Below are 25,632 nucleotides of genomic sequence, written 5' to 3' on the forward strand. Positions count from 1 at the left end.
ACAAGATGGAAGGGACAGCAAGTCGATGACAAGATTGGGACAGTGAAGCTCACTCAAGCTGTGACTCTTTCGCCCAAGACTGAACACTTAGTTTGGGGTAAACTTCCTAAAAATGTGGCATTGTCTCCAGGCAGCACTGTAATAGTAGAACATACCAGGTCAAAGGTCATGCCCAGAAACATACTCGTGGGTAGAGTTATTACACCCATATGGGGAGATGGCTGGGTCCCTTTAAAGGTAGTAAACTGTTCTGACAAACATCTCACCCTAAGACGTAACATGAAGTTGGCCGATGTGTCTACATGCTTGGCTGTCGAGGATGCAACAATCTTTCAGGGCCTTCATGAAGTGAGGAAAACCCCAATGGAACAGAAGCAGGATGACAATGGCTGCCACAATCTGAAACAAAGACTGTCTGATCTAGGAATAGTAGACATTGATGGATGCCAGGTAACTGACCAGTGGAAGGAGAAGCTTGTGAATACCATCACAAAATATGAAGACATCTTCTCAAGGCATAATCTGGACTGCGGAGAAGCCAGGGGTTATGTTCACCGTATCCACCTGGTTGATGACAGACCCTTCCGGCTACCATACAGAAGAGTTCCGCCTGCTCATTACCTGAAGCTGAGGAAGGTATTGACAGACATGGAAGAAGTAGGTCTTATACGCAAGTCAGTTAGTGAGTATGCCTCCCCTTTAGTCATGGTATGGAAGAAAGACGGGAGTCTGAGGTGGATGACTTCAGGTGGATGAATGCACGAACGGTGAAGGACACTCATCCCCTTCCTCATCAAGCAGATTGCCTCGCAGCCCTTGGTGGCAGTGCATTTTTCAGCACCATGGACTTGACCTCAGGATTTTATAACATTCCAGTTCATGAAGAGGACAAGAAGTACACAGCCTTTACCACACCGATGTGACTTTATGAGTACAATCGCATGCCACAAGGTCTGTGTAACAGCCCGGCCTCTTTCATGAGAATGATGTTAAGTATATTTGGGGACCTAAACTTCTCAAATATCCTTTGTTACCTAGATGACTTGTTGGTCTTTGCACCCGCCGAGGAACAGGCTCTACAGCGACTTGAAGCTGTGTTTAGCTGTCTAAGAGCCAACAATCTCAAACTAGCACTGGGGCTGTGCTTTGCCAAGTACCTGAAGGTGAAGATAAGGCAAGGCCCATAGCATTTGCAAGCAAGACCCTGAGTAAGTCGCAGAGAAGGTATCAAATCAAATCAAATTTTATTTGTCACATACACATGGTTAGCAGATGTTAATGCGAGTGTAGTGAAATGCTTGTGCTTCTAGTTCCGACAATGCAGTAATAACAAGTAATCTAACTAACAATTCCAAAACTACTGTCTTGTACACAGTGTAAGGGGATAAAGAATATGTACATAAGGATATATGAATGAGTGATGGTACAGAGCAGCATACGCAAGATACAGTAGATGGTATCGAGTACAGTATGTACAAATGAGATGAGTATGTAAACAAAGTGGCATAGTATAGTATAAAGTGGCTAGTGATACATGTATTACATAAGGATACCGTCGATGATATAGAGTACAGTATATACGTATGCATATGAGATGAATAATGTAGGGTAAGTAACATTTATATAAGGTAGCATTGTTTAAAGTGGCTAGTGATATATTTACATCATTTCCCATCAATTCCCATTATTAAAGTGGCTGGAGTTGAGTCAGTGTCAGTGTGTTGGCAGCAGCCACTCAGTGTTAGTGGTGGCTGTTTAACAGTCTGATGGCCTTGAGATAGAAGCTGTTTTTCAGTCTCTCGGTCCCAGCTTTGATGCACCTGTACTGACCTCGCCTTCTGGATGATAGCGGGGTGAACAGGCAGTGGCTCGGGTGGTTGATGTCCTTGATGATCTTTATGGCCTTCCTGTGACATCGGGTGGTGTAGGTGTCCTGGAGGGCAGGTAGTTTGCCCCCGGTGATGCGTTGTGCAGACCTCACTACCCTCTGGAGAGCCTTACGGTTGAGGGCGGTGCAGTTGCCATACCAGGCGGTGATACAGCCCGCCAGGATGCTCTCGATTGTGCATCTGTAGAAGTTTGTGAGTGCTTTTGGTGACAAGCCGAATTTCTTCAGCCTCCTGAGGTTGAAGAGGCGCTGCTGCGCCTTCTTCACAATGCTGTCTGTGTGAGTGGACCAATTCAGTTTGTCTGTGATGTGTATGCCGAGGAACTTAAAACTTGCTACCCTCTCCACTACTGTTCCATCGATGTGGATAGGGGGGTGTTCCCTCTGCTGTTTCCTGAAGTCCACAATCATCTCCTTAGTTTTGTTGACGTTGATTGTGAGGTTATTTTCCTGACACCACACTCCGAGGGCCCTGACCTCCTCCCTGTAGGCCGTCTCATCGTTGTTGGTAATCAAGCCTACCACTGTTGTGTCGTCCGCAAACTTGATGATTGAGTTGGAGGCGTGCGTGGCCACGCAGTCGTGGGTGAACAGGGAGTACAGGAGAGGGCTCAGGACGCACCCTTGTGGGGCCCCAGTGTTGAGGATCAGCGGGGAGGAGATGTTGTTGCCTACCCTCACCACCTGGGGGCGGCCCGTCAGGAAGTCCAGTACCCAGTTGCACAGGGCGGGGTCGAGACCCAGGGTCTCGAGCTTGATGACGAGCTTGGAGGGCACTATGGTGTTGAATGCCGAGCTGTAGTCGATGAACAGCATTCTCACATAGGTATTCCTCTTGTCCAGATGGGTTAGGGCAGTGTGCAGTGTGGTTGAGATTGCATCGTCTGTGGACCTATTTGGGCGGTAAGCAAATTGGAGTGGGTCTAGGGTGTCAGGTAGGGTGGAGGTGATATGTTCCTTGACTAGTCTCTCAAAGCACTTCATGATGACCAATGTGAGTGCTACGGGGCGGTAGTCGTTTAGCTCAGTTACCTTAGGGAACAGGAACAATGGTGGCCCTCTTGAAGCATGTGGGAACAGCAGACTGGTATAGGGATTGATTGAATATGTCCGTAAACACACCGGCCAGCTGGTCTGCGCATGCTCTGAGGGCGCGGCTGGGGATGCCGTCTGGGCCTGCAGCCTTGCGAGGGTTAACACGTTTAAATGTCTTACTCACCTCGGCTGCAGTGAAGGAGAGACCGCATGTTTTCGTTGCAGGCCGTGTCAGTGGCACTGTATTGTCCTCAAAGCGGGCAAAAAAGTTATTTAGTCTGCCTGGGAGCAAGACATCCTGGTCCGTGACTGGGCTGGATTTCTTCCTGTAGTCCGTGATTGACTGTAGACCCTGCCACATGCCTCTTGTGTCTGAGCCGTTGAATTGAGATTCTACTTTGTCTCTGTACTGGCGCTTAGCTTGTTTGATAGCCTTGCGGAGGGAATAGCTGCACTGTTTGTATTCGGTCATGTTACCAGACACCTTGCCCTGATTAAAAGCAGTGGTTCGCGCTTTCAGTTTCACACGAATGCTGCCATCAATCCACGGTTTCTGGTTAGGGAATGTTTTAATCGTTGCTATGGGAACGACATCTTCAACGCACGTTCTAATGAACTCGCACACCGAATCAGCGTATTCGTCAATGTTGTTATCTGACGCAATACGAAACATCTCCCAGTCCACGTGATGGAAGCAGTCTTGGAGTGTGGAGTCAGCTTGGTCGGACCAGCGTTGGACAGACCTCAGCGTGGGAGCCTCTTGTTTTAGTTTCTGTCTGTAGGCAGGGATCAACAAAATGGAGTCGTGGTCAGCTTTTCCGAAAGGGGGGCGGGGCAGGGCCTTATATGCGTCGCGGAAGTTAGAGTAACAATGATCCAAGGTCTTTCCTCCCCTGGTTGCGCAATCGATATGCTGATAAAATTTGGGGAGTCTTGTTTTCAGATTAGCCTTGTTAAAATCCCCAGCTACAATGAATGCAGCCTCCGGAACACAGACTTGAATTTCTAGCACTGAAATGGAGTGTGTGTGAGAAATTCCGTCACTGGCTTAAGGGGCACGAGTTCACTGTCTGGACAGATAGTAACCCGTTAACGTACATCATGACAAAACCCAAGCTGGACGCTTGCGAGCAAAGATGGGTTGCCAAGCTGGCACCGTACAACTTTGATTTGAAGCATATCCCAGGCAGCAAGAATACAGTAGCAGATGCACTGAGCCGCGACCCCTTCACAGTGACTGTCGCTCAGAGACTGATGAGGGAGTCCTACCTAGCACTTCTATCTGAGGCTGTTGGGACGTTGAATGATGATGTCCAAGATGCCTTCCGTTGGGCTTCTAATCCCCAGGAGATAACCTCTTTGACCACTGCTGAAGTGAAGGCCATATGTCAGCTCCATATCGACTGGGAATGTTCAACAGAGATGCAAGCAATCCAGCTTGGTTCCAACACCCAACGGCTGCTTTCTCCTGCTATTGACACTTTGCCTGAACTCTCGCACGAGGAACTTCGAAATCTCCAGCTGCAAGACTCTGTGACTTCCATGGTCATCCCTTTCGTCTTCAGTAAGAAACGGCCCACCAGACGAGATCGATACAATGTTTCTTCTAAAGTGTTGTTGCTGATGAAACAGTGGGATCACTTGATCCTAAGAGAGGGAGTTCTGTATCGTGTCATGAAGGAGAGTCACACAAACCGGAGAAAGTTCCAGTATGTCTTGCCAGAGGTGTTGAGACTCAAAGCGATGACTGGCATTCACGACCTTGCAGGACATCAAGGCCAAGCTAGAACTCTAGCTCTGGCCAGACAGAGATTTTTCTGGCCTGCAATGGAGAGAGACATCAAGGAGTATGTGCGCTGCTGCCAGAGATGCGTTCTAGCAAAGACTCCAGAGCCAGCGGCTAGAGCCCCGTTAGAGAGCATCAAAACTTGCTCTCCCATGGAGTTGGTGTGTTTGGATTTTTGGACAGCGGAAGACAGTAAGAACTCAGTTGATGTTCTGGTGGTGACTGACCACTTCACTAAACTTGCCCATGCATGGCCATGCAGAAACCAGACAGCCAAGCAAGTAGCTCGTAAACTGTGGGATCATGTCTTCTGTGTCTACGGATTTGCATCAAGGATCCATAATGATCAAGGCGCAAATTTTGAGAGTGAGCTAATAGCAGAACTGCTTAAGCTCTCCGGTGTCCAAAAGTCAAGAACCACAGCATATCACCCAATGGGGAATGGAGAAACTGAATGCTTCAACGGGACTTTAGGTAGCATGCTCAGGAGTCTGCCCTTGAAAACCAAAGAACATTGGCCTGAACAAATCCAGTCATTAACATTTGCCTAGAATGCCACTGTTCACAAGACTATGGGCTATGCTCCATTCTTTCTCATGTTTGGTAGAGTCCCTCGGCTACCAGGGGATGTTGCGCAGTGTTTTGGACGACTCCAGTGTTGTGGATTGCAACAAGTATGTCGAGACTCTGATCACTGGGCTGAAGGAAGCTATGAGTGTTGCCCAAAGGCACACTGACAAGCAACAGAGACGACAAGGTCGGGAGTATGACAAGCGGGTTAAAGGCATCGGTTTGTCCATAGGGGATTGTGTCCTCATCTCCAACAAGAGTGAAAGGGGTCGCCGCAAGCTGACTGACAAGTGGAACCCCGAGATTTTCACAGTGACTTCAGTTAATCCACAAACTCACACGTACATAATCCAAGACCGTTACGGCAGAGAGAAAGTGTTAAGGGAATTTTTATCAATAGTGACTAATTATGTAGTAGTACTGAATATAATGTGTGTAAATATAATCAAGAATTAGAACAATGACTGTCTGTACCATGGTAGAAATGAATTAACTTATAGCCAGGCTGGCTAGAAGGCTTATCTACACAAGCTGGCCTTGGCTCAGTCATATATTATCTTAATAGGGAGAGACGTGAGAACCATACAGCCATTGTACTAGAGCGGAGATGACACGGGCTAGTACTAAAACTAATGACGTCATTTTCAGTTTATAACCTGTGGTAAAATGTGTAATGGGCAGTACTCATGAATAAACGCTGCTGGTTGACTTTAAGACTGGGCTCTGTCCATTTTATACAAATAAGGGTCATACAAATTCTTATGAATTGACAGAGTGTTTGATTTTAATTGGGTATTAAAACAGAGGAATTTAATTCCTGCAACAGAAAGTGGTTCACAGGAATCTACTGCTGCAGGTGAATTTCTTGCCATTTGAAATTGATGATTCAGTACACTTCAATGACAGTGATGCTGCAGGGCCTTCAATCAATGTAGATGCAGGAGAGGTCACCCACTCCGGCGATGGACTGGACAGGGAAGACATGGAGGACTCTGGGGAGGAAAGTGCATCCTGGCTGGCGGAGGATTCAAGTGATTACTCCGAGCTCTGGACATTGGATGGAAATTCAGAGCCAGAAGAACCTTGTTTGCTTGAGGAAAATGACCGGGGAAGCACCTCTGAGATTCTGGAGCTGATTCCTTCAAACGCACCTCTGATCAATGATCTAAGGCCAGAGCCACTGTTAGTCACCATGGCCTCTAGCCACGTGGCAGGTCGCCCAAGGGCGGGGAGGGTAGGTAAACCAGTCAAGAGACTAATAGAGTCAATCCACCAGAAAGTGTAAATTTAACATAGTACAGAGATGATCTAGTACAGAGATGATCTAGTACAGGATTATTTTTTTAAGGCTAAGAATGTAGGTATAGTGTAAGAGGCACTATGCATCTAGGGGCAGTTTAAGGCCTGACCAACTTTCACTTGCCCTGAACCCTATGAGTAGCTTTGAGCTGAATTCAGAATTAAGCCCTGAGCTTGGTAGGTTATTTTGTCGTTTTACAAGGTTGGTGAAATTCAGGAGGGGTGAATGTAACAGTTGTTCAAGTACTGTGAATTTCACCAGGTTCATATATTAATATGTCGTGTAGATTTGTTATGCATGCCTGCATCCTGGGAGAAGGGGAGTGTGTACTTACGTTTTGCCCTGCATGCTCAAATCATTTTGATGCACTGAGAGATAGGCACGCCTTTTCTGTCTTCAGAAAAGTTGGATTATTTTAAGTACAAAGTCATACACAATGTTTTGTTCATGAATAATGTATATTTAGAGGTTACTCATAAGTGGATGGTATTGTTAAGATGCACTTGTAATTGTACTTTTTAGGATGATCATCAACATTCTGAATTCAACATGTGGTTAATAGCTAGCTAAGGTATTAGCAGGCTATTGTATGTGAACTATGGCTAGCTCCTCGAATGATCCCAGTCCCTCCTATTGTGCATCTGTTGTAGAAAGAGGCGACAATTCTCAGAACAGATGTGCTCTACAAATGTTTTATTTCCTTTTGGATGCAGGTATGTGGTTTTATCTATGTAAAATATGTTATGTATAATAAGGAGAGAGTGTATACATTTTTGTATTCAAAAATTATTTTGATGCACTGAGAGAGAAAGAGGCGACGATTCTCAGAACATATGTGCTCTACAAATGTTTTATTTCCTCAGAGTGAGTTCTGCTTGATTAAAACTACCTGATCTCCAAAGTCCACGTCTATAGTCTCAATCAACCACACACAACGCAGTTACAGGTTACATGCACACACAAAAAATAAAACAATGATCGAAAGACCTGTGTTTCCCTTGTTAATGCAGAGAGATAATCTACAACTTCTTAATCATAGCCTCAATTTTATCCCGCACATTGAATATAGTTGCAGAGTCCCAGTAATCCTAGATTCAGATCATTCAAGCGAGAAAAAAACCTTAGCCAGATACGCCAGTCGTGTGAGAAACTCGTCATCATGCAAGCGGTCAGACAAATGAAAATGGTCAGTAAAGACAACTTTAAGCTCATCTCTCAATTTTTAAAAACGTGTTAATACTTTGCCCCTTGATAACCAGCACAGTGAATTATATGCGTTACAGCTGGATGAGTCAACAGATGTGGTGGGCCTGGTCGTAAAAGCGTTAATGGTCGAGACCCATATCATTGCATAATGCAGAAAATACGAGCGTCCAGGGGCCTTGCTTTAACAAAGTTAATCATTTTTACTGTAGTGTCCAAAATGTCTTTCAAGCTGTCAGGCATTTCCTTTGCAGCAAGAGCCTCTTGATGGATGCCACAGTGTACCCAAGTGGTGTCAGGAGGAACTGCTTGCACGCGCGTTACCCCTCCACTATGTCTCCCTGTCATGGCTTTTGTGCCATCAGTACAGATAAACACATCTTGACCAGTCCATTTGATGTCACAAAGCGGTCCAGGACTTTTAAAATTATCCTCTCATGTCGTCCTGGTTTGCAGAAGAGGATGTCTTCCTTAATTGGCCCCCCATAAACGTAACGGACATATACCAGGAGCTGTGCCAGGCCCACCACACCTGTTGACTCATCCAGCTGTAACACATATAATTCACTGGCTTGTATGCGAAGCAGTAATTGTTTCAAAACATCTCCTGCCATGTAGAGCTGGTATGTCTATTTTCGAGCAAACGGAATGAGCTGCAGCTACGTTTGACTACATACGGACCATTAGTAGAATTCCTGTGAGAGCAACGGTTAATGTGATTGATGTTAATTATTTGACTATGCTACCCGTATTTGACATTGTGTGGTTATTCCGCTGAACAGTACATCATTTGATTTTATTTTTGGCAGTGAAACGAGGCTACTCAGGCGAGAAAAAAATATCACCCAAATGTATAGCCCCGTTGGAAAATCTAAATGGACTTTTTGAAAATGTCAATCACATTTTTATTTTGCGTACCCTCAACGGCATTAGGCGTACCCCAGTTTGGGAATAGCCGCCCTAGAGCATGTTCTTCATATTTCTTTATTTTATTGTGTTGAGTTGTAATACTTTTATATGCTGCTGTAAGGTTTCTGACTTTTATTTTTTACAGTGACATTGTTACAACCTTTTGTACAAGCTTGACAAATGACTATGCTTATACATCTTCCCAAAAAAAATCCAAAGAGGAAATGCATTAATGAAACTTACAAACATATGTTGACATCATTACAAAAGCAGACTTAAATGTTCTTACTGTATATCATTTGTGTAACTGTATTTTGGGGAAACATACTATAAGTATGAAGGAGAAAAAAAAGAGTATTTTATGCATGTTAAATCTTGTCTTGTCTTTTTCTCAAATGTTTACAGTTCTTTAAAATCCCAACTCACCGTCTATTCTAAATTAAGAAAGCTTGTGTTTCTGGGTGCACTTTGACCCCCATCTCCTGTTCATCTTTACCACAGTCACAATACTTGCTGAAGAGGAATGGTTTCTTCCCCCCTTCACATTGAACGTCTTTTCCCACCACAGACAGCCAGTTATGTGGAAACTGCTTTCCCACCTTTGAGAGACTCCATGAAGGTGGTGTATTCCTCTGGATGGCAACGTTTATACTGGTCCACTTTCCTCCTGATCTGCGAGGGAGTGTCCTGGTAATAGTTCTTCTCATCTCTGGCCATAGCCTACAGAAAGAGAAAAATCTTGTCTCACAATGCCCAAAAGAACATACAGTAATTATTGCTATGACCCAAAAGGCAATATACTGCAACTACAAGAATAGTACTACTGTACTACTGTAAAGAGTTGTCAGGTAAAGTGAAACTCCTCATCGGCTGTTCTTACCTTGTAGTTCTCGCTGTGTTCCCTGACCATGTACTGCACATACTCGATCAAGTCTGTGGATAAGGTCTTTGTGTCTTTCTCTGGGAGACTGGCCTCAGCCACCAGCTCTGTTGAAAACAAGAAGACATACATGAGTTCACATGAACAGATCTTCTGATCAAATGTAATAGGTGAAGCATTATATGACTAGTCATATTACTGTCAAAGGGAATGTGTATACAGTAGGTGTAATGGTCCTCTGTAGCTCAGTTGGTAGAGCATGCATGGCGCTTGCAACACCAGGATAGTGGGCAGGACCACCCATATGCATTATGTATGCACGCATGACTTAGTCGCCTTGGATATGAGTGTCTGCTAAATGGCATATTAACATCCTGCTGGGTGAAGAACACAAACATGATGTCAAACAAGAAAATATGATTGGTGCCTTACCATTGAGTACATATGGCTTCCTTACAAGTTTGGGAGCGGTAGCATCTTCAGTTCTCCCCACAGCAGCAATCTGCAGACATATCAATTATAAGTGACTCAAATTCACTAATTATTGAAAGTATAGCATATCACCACGATGGACAGGATATACTCACAGCTGGTGTCTTAATTGGGAGGGCGCGGTTTGGGTCAAATGCCAGACCCATGTCTCGCAAGTTTCTTGCCACAGACTTTTTGTCACTCCAGGCATTTCGGATCTGAGGACTTGGAATGAACATTAATTTGTTACACAACTATAGCCATCTACCCATATGAATCTGATAAGTGGGTGAAGTATTGTATGTCTGGAGAGTAGCCACCCTTTGCCTTTAACAGCTTTGCACATTCTTGGCATGAAGAAATTACTCATATTTCCCCTGTTTTTTTCTGCCTTCTAGCCATTAAATCTCATTGAGGAAATCAATGCCGTTGCAGCCTGAACGGAGAATGTTTTGGGTACGAACCGTTACACAGAGACACAAGAGTATTGGCTGCAGGTAGCCTAGCCACCAGTAACCCAAAGGTCGCTGGTTCAAATACCCGAGCCGACAAGGTGAAAAATCTGTCGATGTGCCCTTGAGTTAGGCACTTAACCCCAATTTGCTCCAGGGGCGCTGTACTACTGTGGTTGACCCTGTAGAACACCACATTTCACTGCACCCATCTGGTAGAAGTAACAAAATATTCCTGGCTGCATACAATGCATTTGGTCAGTAAGATGAAACCATCAATACCAGATCGCCATCTGCCAACCTTTGTGCTACCATTAAACAAAATTCCCCTATGACTATTTCATGGAACACTTATCACATAGTCCCAATGTGATATGGCTATGCTTTCCACTGCATGTACACATCTAGCAGACTAAACTCAACGATTTATGATGGAGACTAATGTGGAGGGAATGTTGATATTCAAGTAGGTAGTTAGTTAATAGTTAATAAAAAACAAATTATTATTTACAAAGACGGCCTACCACGGCCAACCCCGAACGACGATGGATAAATTGTGCGCCGCCATATGGGCCTTCCAATCACGGCCGGATGTGATTCACCCTGGATTCGAACCAGGGACTGTTGCACTGAGATGCAGTGCCTTAGCCCGCTGCGCTACTCGGGAGCCCACTCATGAGTTCCGAATTCACATAAAATGACATGATCAAAAACGTATAATTGCGGGTGTTTAAATCAATCGTTTTTGATAACGTAATTTTACGTGACTTCGAGGTCCTGTCCGCCGACAATAGTCGCCGCTCAACTCCATTGTAAATCGTGGAGTTTGTTTAATCAGCTAAACCACTGCAGGACTAGCAAACTGCCACAAAACAAGAAAATAGACTACATACAATAATTCAAGTTATAACGATTCGCTAGCTAGTAGTTACCTATCTATATAGTTTGCATTGATTGCTAGCAAACCTAGCTAGGTAACGTTAATAGAAACAACCGCACAGGATGCATTGCTAGCATAGTTTGTTTTTCATCAACAATATTCGACTTACCACTCTATTCTCGGGGCTTCCCTTTTCTTAAACTGCTTTTTAAGTTTCTTTCTGTCTTTACTGTAGTCAAACGTGTTTCCTTTCCTTTTCTTTTTGGCTTTAGGCATTGTTACTTTGCTTTAAAACGAGCTACCTTTTGATTCTGAACAACGCGTGGAACTGAGCAGGAAGCAAGTGTGGACGCATGTGTTCTAATTCTTCTTCGATGGGGTTTAGCGGCGGTTGACATACAATGTTAATGGTGCGTTACCGCCACCAGCTGGACGGGGTATTGAATAATAAAAAAATAAAAATAAACACTTTCCGTGAAAGGGGGAAAACGACCTGCAAAAAAGGTTTACTAAATAAAATAACATCATAGTTCTTAAATCACAGTTCACTCCAAAATACATCCTCACACAGCCTCAGGGGCCTGTGATGGGGCTTCATTCGCAGACAGGATTTCTTGCACAGCCTCGGCTGTGAAATGACTTAGACCCCAAAAAACATCAGCATTCACAAAGATTCCGATTTTGTTAGACTTCTTCTCCGCTTGTGCTGTACAGTTTGAGAATTGCAATAAATACAAAGTCCACCTTTTCAGCATGTGGCATTTAACTATCCCTCAGTTGATGAGTAACCTTCACTGCTCGTGGTGGCTCTAACTTTACTACCATTGATTCGTCCTTGTTCCTTCCAATTTTCTCACCGCCTCCAGATAGGCGACATGTTGGACACTCCTTATCGTTGCAGAGCACTCCAATAATTCAGGCGCATGTTCACCTCCACAGTTGCAGCATCTCCCTTCATCTGGCATAACAATATTCGTCACTTCTGCACACACTTAACACATGACCAAATATGTTACATTTATAACACTGAAGGGGTTTGTGCACAAAAGCTTTTACAACGTATCTCATGAATCCTAACTTTATATGAGAAGGGAGAGACTTCATCAAAGACCAGTAGCATGAATGAAGTGAACTTATTTTCTCCGTCCACCGTACAGGCCTATAGATGTGCACCAACCACTCCACTGAGGTCTTCAGTTACATCTTTTGCCTTTATATCTCGCGCCATCCCAGACATAAACACCGTTGATATGCGCCCTGCTACGAAAATCCATGCAGGAAACATTCCACTCGGATATTATTTTGTGTCTTAAAACACGTTTATTCTGCTCCGCAGACACAAACATCAAAATAAGACTACTTCTTGTGACTCTCACCGACTCCACACTTTCTTACAATACATTCGGGCTCCCGAGTGGCGCAGCTGTTTTAGGCACTGCATCCCAGTGCTTGAGGCATCACTACAGACACTCCAGTTCGATTCCAGGCTGAATCACAACCTACCGTGATTGGGAGTCCCATAGGGCGGCGCACAATTGGCCCATCGTTGTCCGGGTTTGGCCGGTGTAGGCCGTCATTGTAAATACTAACTGGCTTGCCTAGTTAAATAAAACAAATCCCGATTTTATTAAGCGGATTTCCCAAGTAGCGTTGATCCAATACCCTCTAGTGGTTCCTATTTTCCAACATAGCTTGACTATTCTTGTTTTCCATTTTCTTCGCCACTGTAACCCACTCATTCTCACTTGCTGTACTATTAGCGTCACTCGTCTCACTAGCAGTTTCAAACAAAACCTCAGTTTCCGAATGTGAAGCGCAAGGCCTTATTTTTATTTGCTAAACAATTTCGAACAGATTTTTGTTTTTTTCAAGAGTCTCACTCAATTTTGGCTGATGCCAACTTCTGGAGGTCACAGTGGGGCAACGATATTTGGCTCTCCCATGGATCTGAACGCTCCGCCGGTGTCACTACAATGAAAAATACCTTTGGTGGTAATAATCTACACTCGGAATGTGACCCCTTTGGTCACTTTATTTGTCTTGTGATCAGTTACAATGACATTACGCTCATTACTGTAAACTTCTACAGGTACAACACCAAACATAAGAATGATGAGTTGCTTGAATCTATAGAGAAACATATACTTCATTGGTTATCTAAATTTCCCAATTCGATATTATTGATAGGAGGGGACTTTAACATTACAATAGATAATTCAACTGATAGATGGCCCCCAGGTAGGCCAACCAATCAGAATTTGGGTTTAATACTTATTATGGAAAAGTTTGATCTTACGAGAGTTTGATATGGAGAGAGAGGTTTCCGTCTGAAAGATCATTCACGTGGAGAAACAAAACAGGTTCCAGACAATCCAGAATAGATTGTTGTCTTATATCCAAATGTATTGATGGTGAATGTGTTACTACAAATATTTGTACTACTCCCCTCACAGACCATAGGGCTATTTACATTGATATCAAAATATTTACCCCTGATACGAACCTTGGTAGAGCATCCTACTGGAAGCTAAATAGCTCATTATTAAATAATGATATAGTTAAATTTGAGGTTAAAGATCTGCTCTCACACTTCTGGGAAAGGGCTTGCGAAGAAAAATCTTATTGCAAGAACTGGGAGCTCTTTAAATTTGAGGTGTCAAATACCTTAGAAAATATGGTAATAATCTTGCTAAGACCAGAAGAGCTGAGGAGGAAAAGGTGATCATTAAGATTGCTTCCCTTTCTCAGAGGTCCCCAGCCGACCTCTTGGGGGAGGAGAAGATGGAACTAATTGAGTTACAAAATAAACTGGATAATATATATAAATTAAAAGCAGAAGGAGCCTTTATTAGATCTAGGAAAAAATCGATTGAGGAGGGAGAACAGAATTCGTCCTATTTCTTTAGACTTGAGAAAACACTATCCATAAGTTAAACATTGATGGTGTTATTACAGATGACCAAAAATTAATCGCTAAATACTGTAGCAATTTTTACAGAAAATTATATAGCTCAACGTACTGTCAGGAATCCACAGATAAGTTTTTTAACTCACTGAATAATGTTCACTCTATCAGTGATATAGAATCTAAACAGTGTGATGAACCCATCAAAGTTGAAGAGATTATAGAGTCTATCAAACATCTAAAGAACAATAAATCACCAGGTGTTGATGGAATTCCATCAGAATTTTACTAATTATTTTCTGAACAAGTCCCTTCCTATTTGAAGTCTTTTTAGAGAGTATTAAAAACAATGTTCTCCCTCCTACAATGAGTCAGGGGTTAATAATACTGATACCTAAGCCTAAAAAAGAAGTGCTGCTCATCGATAACTGGCGTCCAATTTGTCTTCTTAATAATGACTATAAGATATTAGCCTTACTACTTGCAAAAATAATTAAAGAAGTCCTGGATGCAATCATTGATGAAACACAGTCTGGCTTCATGAGGAACATACATATTTCTAACAATGTCAGACTAGTATTAGACGTACTTGACTACTCAGACCTAATATCTGAGGATAGCTTCATATTATTTTTAGATTTTTATAAAGCATTTGACACAGTAGAGCATCAGTTTCTCTTCTACTCCCTTGAGAGACTTGGCTTTGGGGATTTTTTCTGTAAGGCTATTAAGACTCTCTATGCAAATGGTAACAGCTCTATCAAATTGAAATATGGCACCTCACCTAGATTTGAGTTAAAGAGAGGAATTAGGCAAGGTTGTCCTATCTCTCCGTACCTGTTTTTATTAATCACCCAACTTCTTGCAAATTCTTTAAATAATAGTCCTGTACAAGGTATTTCCATAGCTGGTAAAGAAATTATTATAAGCCAGCTGGCTGACATTACTACACTTTCTCTGAAAGACGCTAACCAAATTCCCATATCGATCAATGTGATACAATCCTTTTCCAAAGCGTCTGGTCTATATCTTAACATTAATACATGTGAACTCATAGCAGTCAAAGATTGTGTGACACCTTCATATTATGGTATTCCAGTAAAATAAGAACGTACATATTTAGGCATAACCATTACAAAGGATCAGAAGTCTAGAGGCTTACTAAATTTGAACCCTCTTATTAAAAAAACCCAGAAGAAACTAAATCAATGGCTACAGAGGGACTTATCTTTAAAAGGTAGAGTCCTAATAACCAAGGCTGAAGGTATCTCTAGACTAACCTATGGTGCTCTATCTTTATATCTTGACAGTAAAATAAGCAAGGAGATAGACCAGATGCTTTTCAACTTTCTTTGGAGAAACCGTACCCATTACCTTAGGAAAACTGTTGTAATGAACACTTATGAGAATGGTGGACTGAATTTTCTGGACTTTACTACTTTAAATAATACTTTCAAGATCAATTGGATAAAAAAATTCCTAAGGAGACCCACTTCTATCTGGAATTTTATTCCTCATCATGTCTTCTCTACTTTTGGTGGCCTTAACTTCATGTTGTTTTGCAATTATAATATTGACAAAGTTCCAGTGAAACTTTCTGCTTTTCATCGGCAGGTTTTCTTGTCATGGTCCTTAATTTATAAACACAATTTTTCTCCACACAGATATTATATATGGAATAATCGGGATATATTGTATAAAAATACCTCTCTGTTTTTAGAATATTGGTTCAGAAATAATATCCTATTGGTGAGCCACCTAGTAAATGCTAAGTTATAAAGAATTCTTATCACTTTACAAGGTCCCTGTAACGCCTAAAGATTTTGCAATTGTTTTAGATGCCATTCCCTCAGGCGTTGCTATGTTATTCAGGAACGTGTCAAGACCTGACCCTCAGAGCTTACCTTCTATTGACCCTGTTGACTCATCAGTAGGAAAGATTTGTTTCTCTTTTGGTCCATTCAACAACAGAGCGATACGATCCTTGTTTCAGCAGGATGTTGTATATATACCTATACCTTATGTCATGCCTTATTGGAATGGATTTATTGATAATATCTGTTGGAAAAAAGTTTGGATGTTGCCACACACATTGTCATGTATTGTCATGTTGTGTCTTGTTTCTGTCCTTTCCCTTCACCCTGTCTCCCTCTGCTGGTCGTTATTAGGTTACCTTTTCTCCCCCTCTTTCCCCCCAGCTGTTCCTTGTCTCCTCCTAACTACCTCGTCACCCCTTTTCCCACCTGTTCCCTTTTTCCCTCTGATTAGTCCTCTATATCTCTCTCTGTTTTTGTTTCTGTCTTTGTCGGATTCTTGTTTGTGTTAGTCATGCCTGAACCAGACTATCGTCATGTTTGCTGCAACCTTGTCCTGTCCTGTCGGAATCTGCCGGTCCATCTGAGCCTACCTTTGTTTGGTTATTAAAGAAGCTCTGTTTACATTAATTCGCTTTTGGGTCCTCATTCACGCACCGTAACAGAAGAATCCGACCAAGAATGGACCCAGCGACTTCGGATCCTCTCCACTCAGCCGTCGAGATCCAGGGAGCGATGCTAGGCAGACACGAGCAGGAATTGTCTGCTGCTCGACATGCCGTTGAGACCCTGGCCACCCAAGTCTCCAACCTCACAGAACAGGTTCACCATCTCCGCCTCGATCCACCGGCCACTTCCAGGGCTTTCGAATCTCCGGAGCCCAGAATCAATAACCCGCCGTGTTACTCTGGGGAGCCCACTGAATGCCGCTCGTTCCTCACCCAGTGTGATATTGTGTTTTCTCTCCAGCCCAACACTTACTCCAGGAGCACTGCTCGTGTCGCCTACGTCATATCTCTCCTTACTGGACGGGCTCGTGAGTGGGGCACGGCAATCTGGGAGGCAAGGGCTGAGTGTACTAACCAGTATCAGGACTTTAAGGAGGAGATGATACGGGTTTTTGATCGATCTGTTTTTGGGGAGGAGGCTTCCAGGGCCCTGTCTTCCCTATGTCAAGGTAATCGATCCATAACAGACTACTCTATTGAGTTTCGCACTCTTGCTGCCTCCAGTGGCTGGAACGAGCCGGCTTTGCTCGCTCGTTTTCTGGAGGGTCTCCGCGCAGAGGTTAAGGATGAGATTCTCTCCCGGGAGGTTCCTTCCAGCATGGATTCCTTGATTGAACTCGCTATTCGCATTGAGCGACGGGTTGATCTTCGTCACCGAGCTCGTGGAAAGGAGCTCGCGTTCTCCGTTGTCCCCCTCTCCGCATCACTACCATCTTCCTCTGCCGGCTCGGGTGCTGAGCCTATGCAGCTGGGAGGTATCCGCATCTCGACTAAGGAGAGGGAACGGAGAATCACCAACCGCCTCTGTCTCTATTGCGGTTCCGCTGGTCATTTTGTCACTTCATGTCCAGTAAAAGCCAGAGCTCATCAGTAAGCGGAGGGCTACTGGTGAGCGCTACTACTCCTGTCTCTCCTTCAAGATCCTGCACTACCTTGTCGGTCCATCTACGCTGGACCGGTTCGTCAGCTTCCTGCAGTGCCTTAATAGACTCTGGGGCGGAGGGCTGTTTTATGGACGAGACCTGGGCTCGGGAACATGACATTCCTCTCAGACAGTTAAGGGAGTCCACGGCCTTGTTCGCCCTGGATGGTAGTCCTCTCCCCAGGATTCAGCGTGAGACGCTACCTTTAACCCTCACTGTTTCTGGTAATCATAGCGAAACCATTTCTTTTTTAATTTTTCGTTCACCTTTTACACCTGTTGTTTTGGGCCATCCCTGGCTAGTTTGTCATAATCCTTCTATTAATTGGTCTAGTAATTCTATCCTCTCCTGGAACGTCTCTTGTCATGTGAAATGTTTAATGTCTGCTATCCCTCCTGTTTCCTCTGTCTCTTCTTCACAGGAGGAGCCTGGTGATTTGACAGGGGTGCCGGAGGAATATCACGATCTGCGCACGGTGTTCAGTCGGTCCAGGGCCACCTCTCTTCCTCCACACCGGTCGTATGATTGTAGTATTGATCTCCTTCCGGGAACCACTCCCCCCCGGGGTAGACTATACTCTCTGTCGGCTCCCGAACGTAAGGCTCTCGAAGATTATTTGTCTGTAGCTCTTGACGCCGGTACCATAGTCCCCTCCTCCTCTCCCGCCGGAGCGGGGTTTTTTTTTGTTAAGAAGAAGGACGGGTCCCTGCGCCCCTGCATAGATTATCGAGGGCTGAATGACATAACAGTGAAGAATCGTTATCCGCTTCCTCTTATGTCTTCAGCCTTCGAGATCCTGCAGGGAGCCAGGTTTTTCACTAAGTTGGACCTTCGTAACGCTTACCATCTCGTGCGCATCAGGGAGGGGGACGAGTGGAAGACGGCGTTTAACACTCCGTTAGGGCACTTTGAATACCGGGTTCTTCCTTTCGGCCTCGCTAACGCTCCAGCTGTCTTTCAGGCATTAGTCAATGATGTCCTGAGAGACATGCTGAACATCTTTGTTTTCGTTTACCTTGACGATATCCTGATTTTTTCACCGTCACTCCAGATTCATGTTCAGCACGTTCGACGTGTCCTCCAGCGCCTTTTAGAGAATTGTCTTTTTGTGAAGGCTGAGAAGTGCTCTTTTCATGCCTCCTCCGTCACATTTCTCGGTTCTGTTATTTCCGCTGAAGGCATTAAGATGGATCCCGCTAAGGTCCAAGCTGTCATTGATTGGCCCGTCCCTAAGTCACGCGTCGAGCTGCAGCGCTTTCTCGGCTTCGCGAACTTCTATCGTCGTTTCATCCGTAATTTCGGTCAGGTGGCAGCTCCTCTCACAGCCCTTACTTCTGTCAAGACGTGCTTTAAGTGGTCCGTTTCCGCCCAGGGAGCTTTTGATCTCCTCAAGAATAGTTTTACATCCGCACCTATCCTTGTTACACCTGACGTCACTAGACAGTTCGTTGTCGAGGTTGACGCGTCAGAGGTGGGCGTGGGAGCCATTCTTTCTCAGCGCTCCCTCTCTGACGACAAGGTCCACCCTTGCGCGTATTTTTCTCATCGCCTGTCGCCGTCGGAACGTAACTATGATGTAGGAAACCGCGAACTGCTCGCCATCCGCTTAGCCCTAGGCGAATGGCGACAGTGGTTGGAGGGGGCGACCGTTCCTTTTGTCGTTTGGACTGACCATAGGAACCTTGAGTACATCCGTTCTGCCAAACGACTTAATGCGCGTCAGGCGCGCTGGGCGCTGTTTTTCGCTCGTTTCGAGTTCGTGATTTCTTATCGTCCGGGCTCTAAGAACACCAAGCCTGATGCTTTATCTCGTCTCTTCAGTTCTTCAGTAGCCTCCACTGACCCCGAGGGGATTCTCCCTGAGGGGCGTGTTGTCGGGTTGACTGTCTGGGGAATTGAGAGGCAGGTAAAGCAAGCACTCACTCAAACTCCGTCGCCGCGCGCTTGTCCTAGGAACCTTCTTTTCGTTCCCGTTCCTACTCGTCTGGCCGTTCTTCAGTGGGCTCACTCTGCCAAGTTAGCCGGCCACCCTGGCGTTCGGGGTACGCTTGCTTCCATTCGCCAGCGTTTTTGGTGGCCCACCCGGGAGCATGACACGCGTCGCTTCGTGGCTGCTTGTTCGGTCTGCGCGCAGACTAAGTCCGGTAACTCTCCTCCTGCCGGCCGTCTCAGGCCGCTTCCCATTCCCTCTCGACCGTGGTCTCACATCGCCTTAGATTTTGTCACCGGACTGCCTTCGTCAGCGGGGAAGACTGTTATTCTTACGGTTGTCGACAGGTTCTCTAAGGCGGCTCATTTTATTCCCCTTGCTAAGCTTCCTTCTGCTAAAGAGACGGCACATCATCATCGAGAATGTTTTCAGAATTCATGGCCTTCCGTCAGACGTCGTTTCGGACAGAGGTCCGCAATTCACGTCTCAATTTTGGAGGGAGTTTTGCCGTTTGATTGGGGCTTCCGTCAGTCTCTCTTCCGGCTTTCACCCCCAGTCTAACGGTCAAGCAGAACGGGCCAATCAGACTATTGGTCGCATCTTACGCAGTCTTTCTTTTCGCAACCCTGCGTCTTGGTCAGAACAGCTCCCCTGGGCAGAATACGCCCACAACTCGCTTCCTTCGTCTGCGACCGGGCTATCTCCTTTTCAGAGTAGCCTCGGGTACCAGCCTCCGCTGTTCTCATCTCAGTTCGCCGAGTCCAGCGTCCCCTCCGCTCAGGCTTTTGTCCAACGTTGCGAGCGCACCTGGAAGAGGGTCAGGTCTGCACTTTGCCGTTATAGGGCGCAGACTGTGAGAGCTGCTAATAAGCGTAGAACTAAGAGTCCTAGATATTGTCGCGGTCAGAGAGTTTGGCTCTCCACTCAGAACCTTCCCCTTAAGACCGCTTCTCGCAAGTTGACCCCGCGGTTCATTGGTCCGTTCCGTATTTCTCGGATCATTAATCCTGTCGCAGTGCGACTTCTTCTTCCGCGATATCTTCGTCGCGTCCACCCGGTCTTCCATGTCTCCTGTGTCAAGCCCGTTCTTCGCGCCCCCGCTCGTCTCCCCCCCCCCCCCCCCCATCCTTGTCGAGGGCGCACCCATCTACAGGGTCCGTAGGATTTTGGACATGCGTCCTCGGGGCCGTGGTCATCAGTACCTAGTAGATTGGGAGGGGTACGGTCCTGAGGAGAGGAGTTGGGTTCCCTCTCGGGACGTGCTGGACCGTGCGCTGATCGATGATTTCCTCCGTTGCCGCCAGGTTTCCTCCTCGAGTGCGCCAGGAGGCGCTCGGTGAGTGGGGGGGTACTGTCATGTATTGTCATGTTGTGTCTTGTTTCTGTCCTTTCCCTTCACCCTGTCTCCCTCTGCTGGTCGTTATTAGGTTACCTTTTCTCCCCCTCTTTCCCCCCAGCTGTTCCTTGTCTCCTCCTAACTACCTCGTCACCCCTTTTCCCACCTGTTCCCTTTTTCCCTCTGATTAGTCCTCTATATCTCTCTCTGTTTTTGTTTCTGTCTTTGTCGGATTCTTGTTTGTGTTAGTCATGCCTGAACCAGACTATCGTCATGTTTGCTGCAACCTTGTCCTGTCCTGTCGGAATCTGCCGGTCCATCTGAGCCTACCTTTGTTTGGTTATTAAAGAAGCTCTGTTTACATTAATTCGCTTTTGGGTCCTCATTCACGCACCGTAACACACATACCTACTTGTTAACAAAATTAAGGAAGTTTCCTTTAAAATTATTCATAAATATTATCCTGCCAACCACTATATGAAGAAGTTTAAGGAAAACATAAACTCAAATTGCTCCTTTTGTAATGACCACCCAGAAACAGTTTTGCATCTTTTTTGGCATTGTATGCATGTAAGAAAACTATGGAAAGACATCAGTAGGTTTATAATTGAACACATTTATGAAGATTTTACACTATTGTGGAGAGATGTACTGTTTGGATTCTTTACATACAATAGAAATAAGCGGAAACATTTTTATGTAATTAATTTCATTATTCTTTTGGCCAAATTTCATATACACAAATGTAAATTTACAAACAGAAAACCACATTTTCGTACCCTACAAAAAGAAATTGAACTGTATTTTAAGACGGTTAAATGCTCTACTAACAAAAAAGCTGTTAGAATTGTAAGTATATGCATGTCCCTTAAGGTCCTTGTGTAATTGTAATGTGATATTGTACCCCCTAGCTCGATTGTCTATTGTTTGAAATCTATGTATGCTTGTGTTCCCTCATGTGATTTATGTATTGATTTGTTGTTAATAAAAAAAATATAAAAAAATAAAAATATAAAAACAAAACCTCAGTTTCCGCCATCTTCCATTTCCCACATCCGTTACATCCCTCCTCCTCTCTTCGGAGTTCGGACGCCTGGTGTTTGGTGTCACGTGGGTGGAATAAACGGCCCTTTATCTTTGACCTTTCTGTAGTAAAGAAAATAAGAAATAAATATTATTACAGTAGTAGCAGATTAAATAAAAGTATCAAGACAATATTACTATTAAAATCTAATTTAAATCCATTCAATGATGGGCGATAATTTGATAACAGGGAAGGTGTGACAATGACCTATTCTGCTTCTGGTGGTGCTTATCTTGCTGCTACTGGTGATGATGATTATTATGATGAATGATTAGGGATTCATTATGGAATACAATTATATATTCATTTGCAAGTAATATAACCCAAGAGTTGTCATTCTTCATCAGTGTCAACACAAAGGTTCCAACCACCTAGCCAACTGCGCAAACATCAGAAAGCTATACTTGTCCATCTGGGTTCATTTCAATTGATTGACAATGACAAACATGGCAAGGACTTTTAGCAACGATTGAGTTGAAATTGGTTTTCTTTCTTATTTTCAGAATATATTTCTTAACAAATTAGAAAGGATGTACACAAGCATTGGAGAAAGAGGAAGAGGAAGAGGAGAGAGAGAGTTCGCCACCTCTGTGCAAAATCTATTCCAGATGACAATAGCCTCAAAGATATGAACATCCAAGAGGATTTCTACATCTCATTCTGAGGACAAAAATAAAATGAGGCTTGTAGTGGTATCATTATTTTTTATTCCTTGTCTTCTGGGGACCATGGTAACCAGGCTGCCAGCATCAAACCTCATTCAGGGGTGTAAGGGAACACATATTTTACTGAGAAGGAGAGATCTCACTTTTTTGAACCGTTGGATTAGTGTGTTCTCAGGAGCGTTGATTCGATTTCATACTCTCCAAATGGACTTTGGTATATGACTGTTTCCATTTCCTTCATCTTAATGGAGGATTCTGCTACTCTCAGAGGAGATCTCTTATGTCCATCATAACAACCCACACTCACTGAGACTGTAACAACTAGGTTACCAAAAGAGAGCTTTTCCTAGGACGTGAAAGAACATTTCTTTCAATTCCTTTTTTCTTTCTATCCATTCACACTTTTTTTCAGCATAGACTACGATATCTAGTTTTATAAAGCATACCAACCCGAGAGCCAATATGAGAAACAAGACCCAATGCTATTACACGTCTATACATAGTTTATGCTATTACATTATCTATAAATGTGTTAGTTTAAAAAAAATGTTGGTAACCATATTTTAATCTCAGAGAGACAAATAGTCTCTCTCGCCAGACTCCGTGCATGACAAAAAAAAGAGACACACAATGGTCAAGGAGGTGTTAAGCGGCGCAGCACAGGGGAACCCAAGAGCAGACTCAGACCAGGAAACAGGGATGAATGAACCAATATATTTATTGTAACACATGGAGAACTGAAGTGCAGATCCAGGGAGGCTTGGATGAGTTGTAGGAAACCAGATGTGGAGGCTGAGGTTGGAGTGAGCTGGGTTGGGACAGGGTAAACAGGTCCGGAGGGGAATCCAAGGGAGTGGTGGTGTGGTGAGTCCAGAACAGGGTAGTGAGATGTGTAGCAGGAGACAGGAACCAGAGTGGCAAAACAGCAGCGAGAGGAGAAACAGTGTCACGCAAGGAAATAGGCACAGCAGGATATTAAATAACAACAAATTGCTAGAAGCATGACTGACTGAACGGCGATTACGATCTGGCAGAGTGGAAGTGGCAGTGGCAGGACTGAGTATTTATAGAGGTCTTGATTATGGAACGGGCTGCAGGTGGTGGGGAACTGCTTTGACTCCAGCACACCTGTCTCCAACCACACAATCGCACACATAGAGAGCGAAGAAGAGGGAGAGAACTGGGGGAATGGCTGCAGGTCAATGAGACTTCGGATGTCCACTAGGGGGTGTAGCAGGAGCAGATGGGACAGGGGGATTCTTGTTAATGCAATGCCATGCCTCTAGATGTCCCTGTAACCAAGCAAAATTTCCGTTTACTGTAGAATCCATTCTTCATGCTCATTTTCTTTAGTCAGACATTGCATTCAACTGAATGGTCATCAGGTAAAAAGTGTTATATTGCCTCCCCTAAAATGTGAATGGCAACATTTTGTTACTAGTTGGCCTTCATTTGAGACTATGCTGCATTCATAACCAAGTGGGGAAGTGGTAATTACCAGTTGTGAAGTCGTAAATACCGATTGGATTTATTCCAGTGATTTGAACTCGAAACGCTGACTGGCCAACAAGCTGCATCAACCCTAAACTAAAAGTACAGTTATCATGCTTTTAAACAGATTGTAGTGTAAAAAATGGTATGTGCCTCCCAAGTGGCGCAGTGGTCTAAGGCACTGCATCGGCAGTGCTAGAGGCATTACTACAGACCTGGGTCACAGCCGGCCGTGACAGGAGACCCATGAGGCGGTGTACAATTGGCCCAGCGTTGTCCGGGTTAGAGGAGGGTTTGTCCGGCTGGCTGTCTTTGTCCCATCGCGCTCTAGAGACTACTTGTGGCTGGCCGGGCACATGCACGCGGACACGGTCACCAGTGTTTCCTCCGACACATTGGTGCGGGTGGCTTCTGGGTCAAGCGAGCAGTGTGTCAAGAAGCAGTGCGGATTGGTGGGGTCGTGTTTCAGAGGACGCATGGCTCTCGACCTTCACCTCTACCGAGTCAGTATGGGAGTTGCAGCAATGGGACAAGACTGTAACTACCAATTGGATATCACGAAATTGGGGAAAAAGTACACACAAAAAAAATGAATTAAAAAAATAACTTATTATATTGCTTTTCATAAATAATGTTTTGTGTTACATTTAACTGCTGACAAGTGTGTAATCTTGGTCATTTCCTTAGTAGGTGACGTCAGAGGTCAGGATGTGGGAGAAGTCGAAGCTCAGGAATGATTGTGGAGTTTCCCACTTGTATTTACGATTTGGAGGGGCGTTCATGTGTATGGTTCCCAGTCATATGTGGTAAATACCACCGTTCACTTGGTTATGAATGCAGCATTGTTTTGCGCTTCTTACGTCATGCGTTGAATAACTGAATATGAATATGAAGATTTTATCCAAGTTTGGTATTAAATGGGCGTGGTTATGTCACTAGAGTCCAATGAAAAAAACACAACTACTTCCACTGTCAGAATACACCAATAGTTCACGTGTGGGCGGGGTCCAGTGGTAAACACAAAATAGTCCCAGTTGGAATCGACGCAGTTTGACGCTTCGGGGGTGGCGGTACTACGGGGAGAGAACGACGGAGCGGAGAGTCATTCAGGGTTAAAATATTCCGCCTTGGGGGGTGGGGGAGGACATACTTCACTGCCAACCCAGTGACAAGGTTGGGTCTGCGGTGCCTGCAACCCAGGAAAACATGGAGCTCGAGAATATCGTGGCCAACACAGTCCTGTTGAAAGCAAGAGAAGGTAAGAGACGTCGAAGGGCAGGGACTAAGCTTGACAAGCTTGACAGCTCCTCTCTCTGCACCGCCAGAACCAACTCTGAATCCGGGGATTCCCCCAGGAAGTCCAGGCCATAGAGATAGGCGCT

General features: G+C 44.6%; 2 protein-coding genes and 1 long non-coding RNA gene across 3 annotated transcripts in view; 1 reads left to right on the forward strand and 2 right to left on the reverse strand.

Annotated features, from left to right (window-relative positions):
• Positions 1-8,808: 8,808 nt before the first annotated feature.
• On the reverse strand, positions 8,809-12,103 carry LOC110537518 (nucleolar protein 16). Its single transcript, XM_021623622.3, has 5 exons — positions 11,544-12,103; positions 10,159-10,267; positions 10,004-10,073; positions 9,572-9,678; positions 8,809-9,411 (listed from the first exon to the last, which is right to left on the reverse strand). Exons 1-5 carry the CDS (start codon positions 11,648-11,650, stop codon positions 9,268-9,270), a joined length of 537 nt encoding a protein of 178 aa, XP_021479297.1. The 5' UTR covers positions 11,651-12,103; the 3' UTR covers positions 8,809-9,267.
• Positions 12,104-23,459: 11,356 nt separating this feature from the next.
• On the reverse strand, positions 23,460-25,345 carry LOC110539141 (uncharacterized). Its single transcript, XR_002475871.3, has 2 exons — positions 24,466-25,345; positions 23,460-24,051 (listed from the first exon to the last, which is right to left on the reverse strand). It is a non-coding gene; the product is annotated as an uncharacterized LOC110539141 (long non-coding RNA).
• Positions 25,266-25,632, forward strand: part of LOC110537519 (G protein-coupled receptor kinase 6) — a 68,890-nt gene continuing 68,523 nt past the window's right edge. The window contains exon 1 of the mRNA XM_021623623.3: positions 25,266-25,508. Coding sequence (XP_021479298.2) covers positions 25,457-25,508 — 52 coding nt within the window. The 5' untranslated portion in view covers positions 25,266-25,456. The remainder of the gene's footprint in view (positions 25,509-25,632) is intronic.

Source organism: Oncorhynchus mykiss, chromosome 12 (genome assembly GCF_057628025.1).
Source record: "Oncorhynchus mykiss isolate SJ-2025 chromosome 12, ASM5762802v1, whole genome shotgun sequence".
Taxonomy (NCBI): domain Eukaryota; kingdom Metazoa; phylum Chordata; class Actinopteri; order Salmoniformes; family Salmonidae; genus Oncorhynchus; species Oncorhynchus mykiss.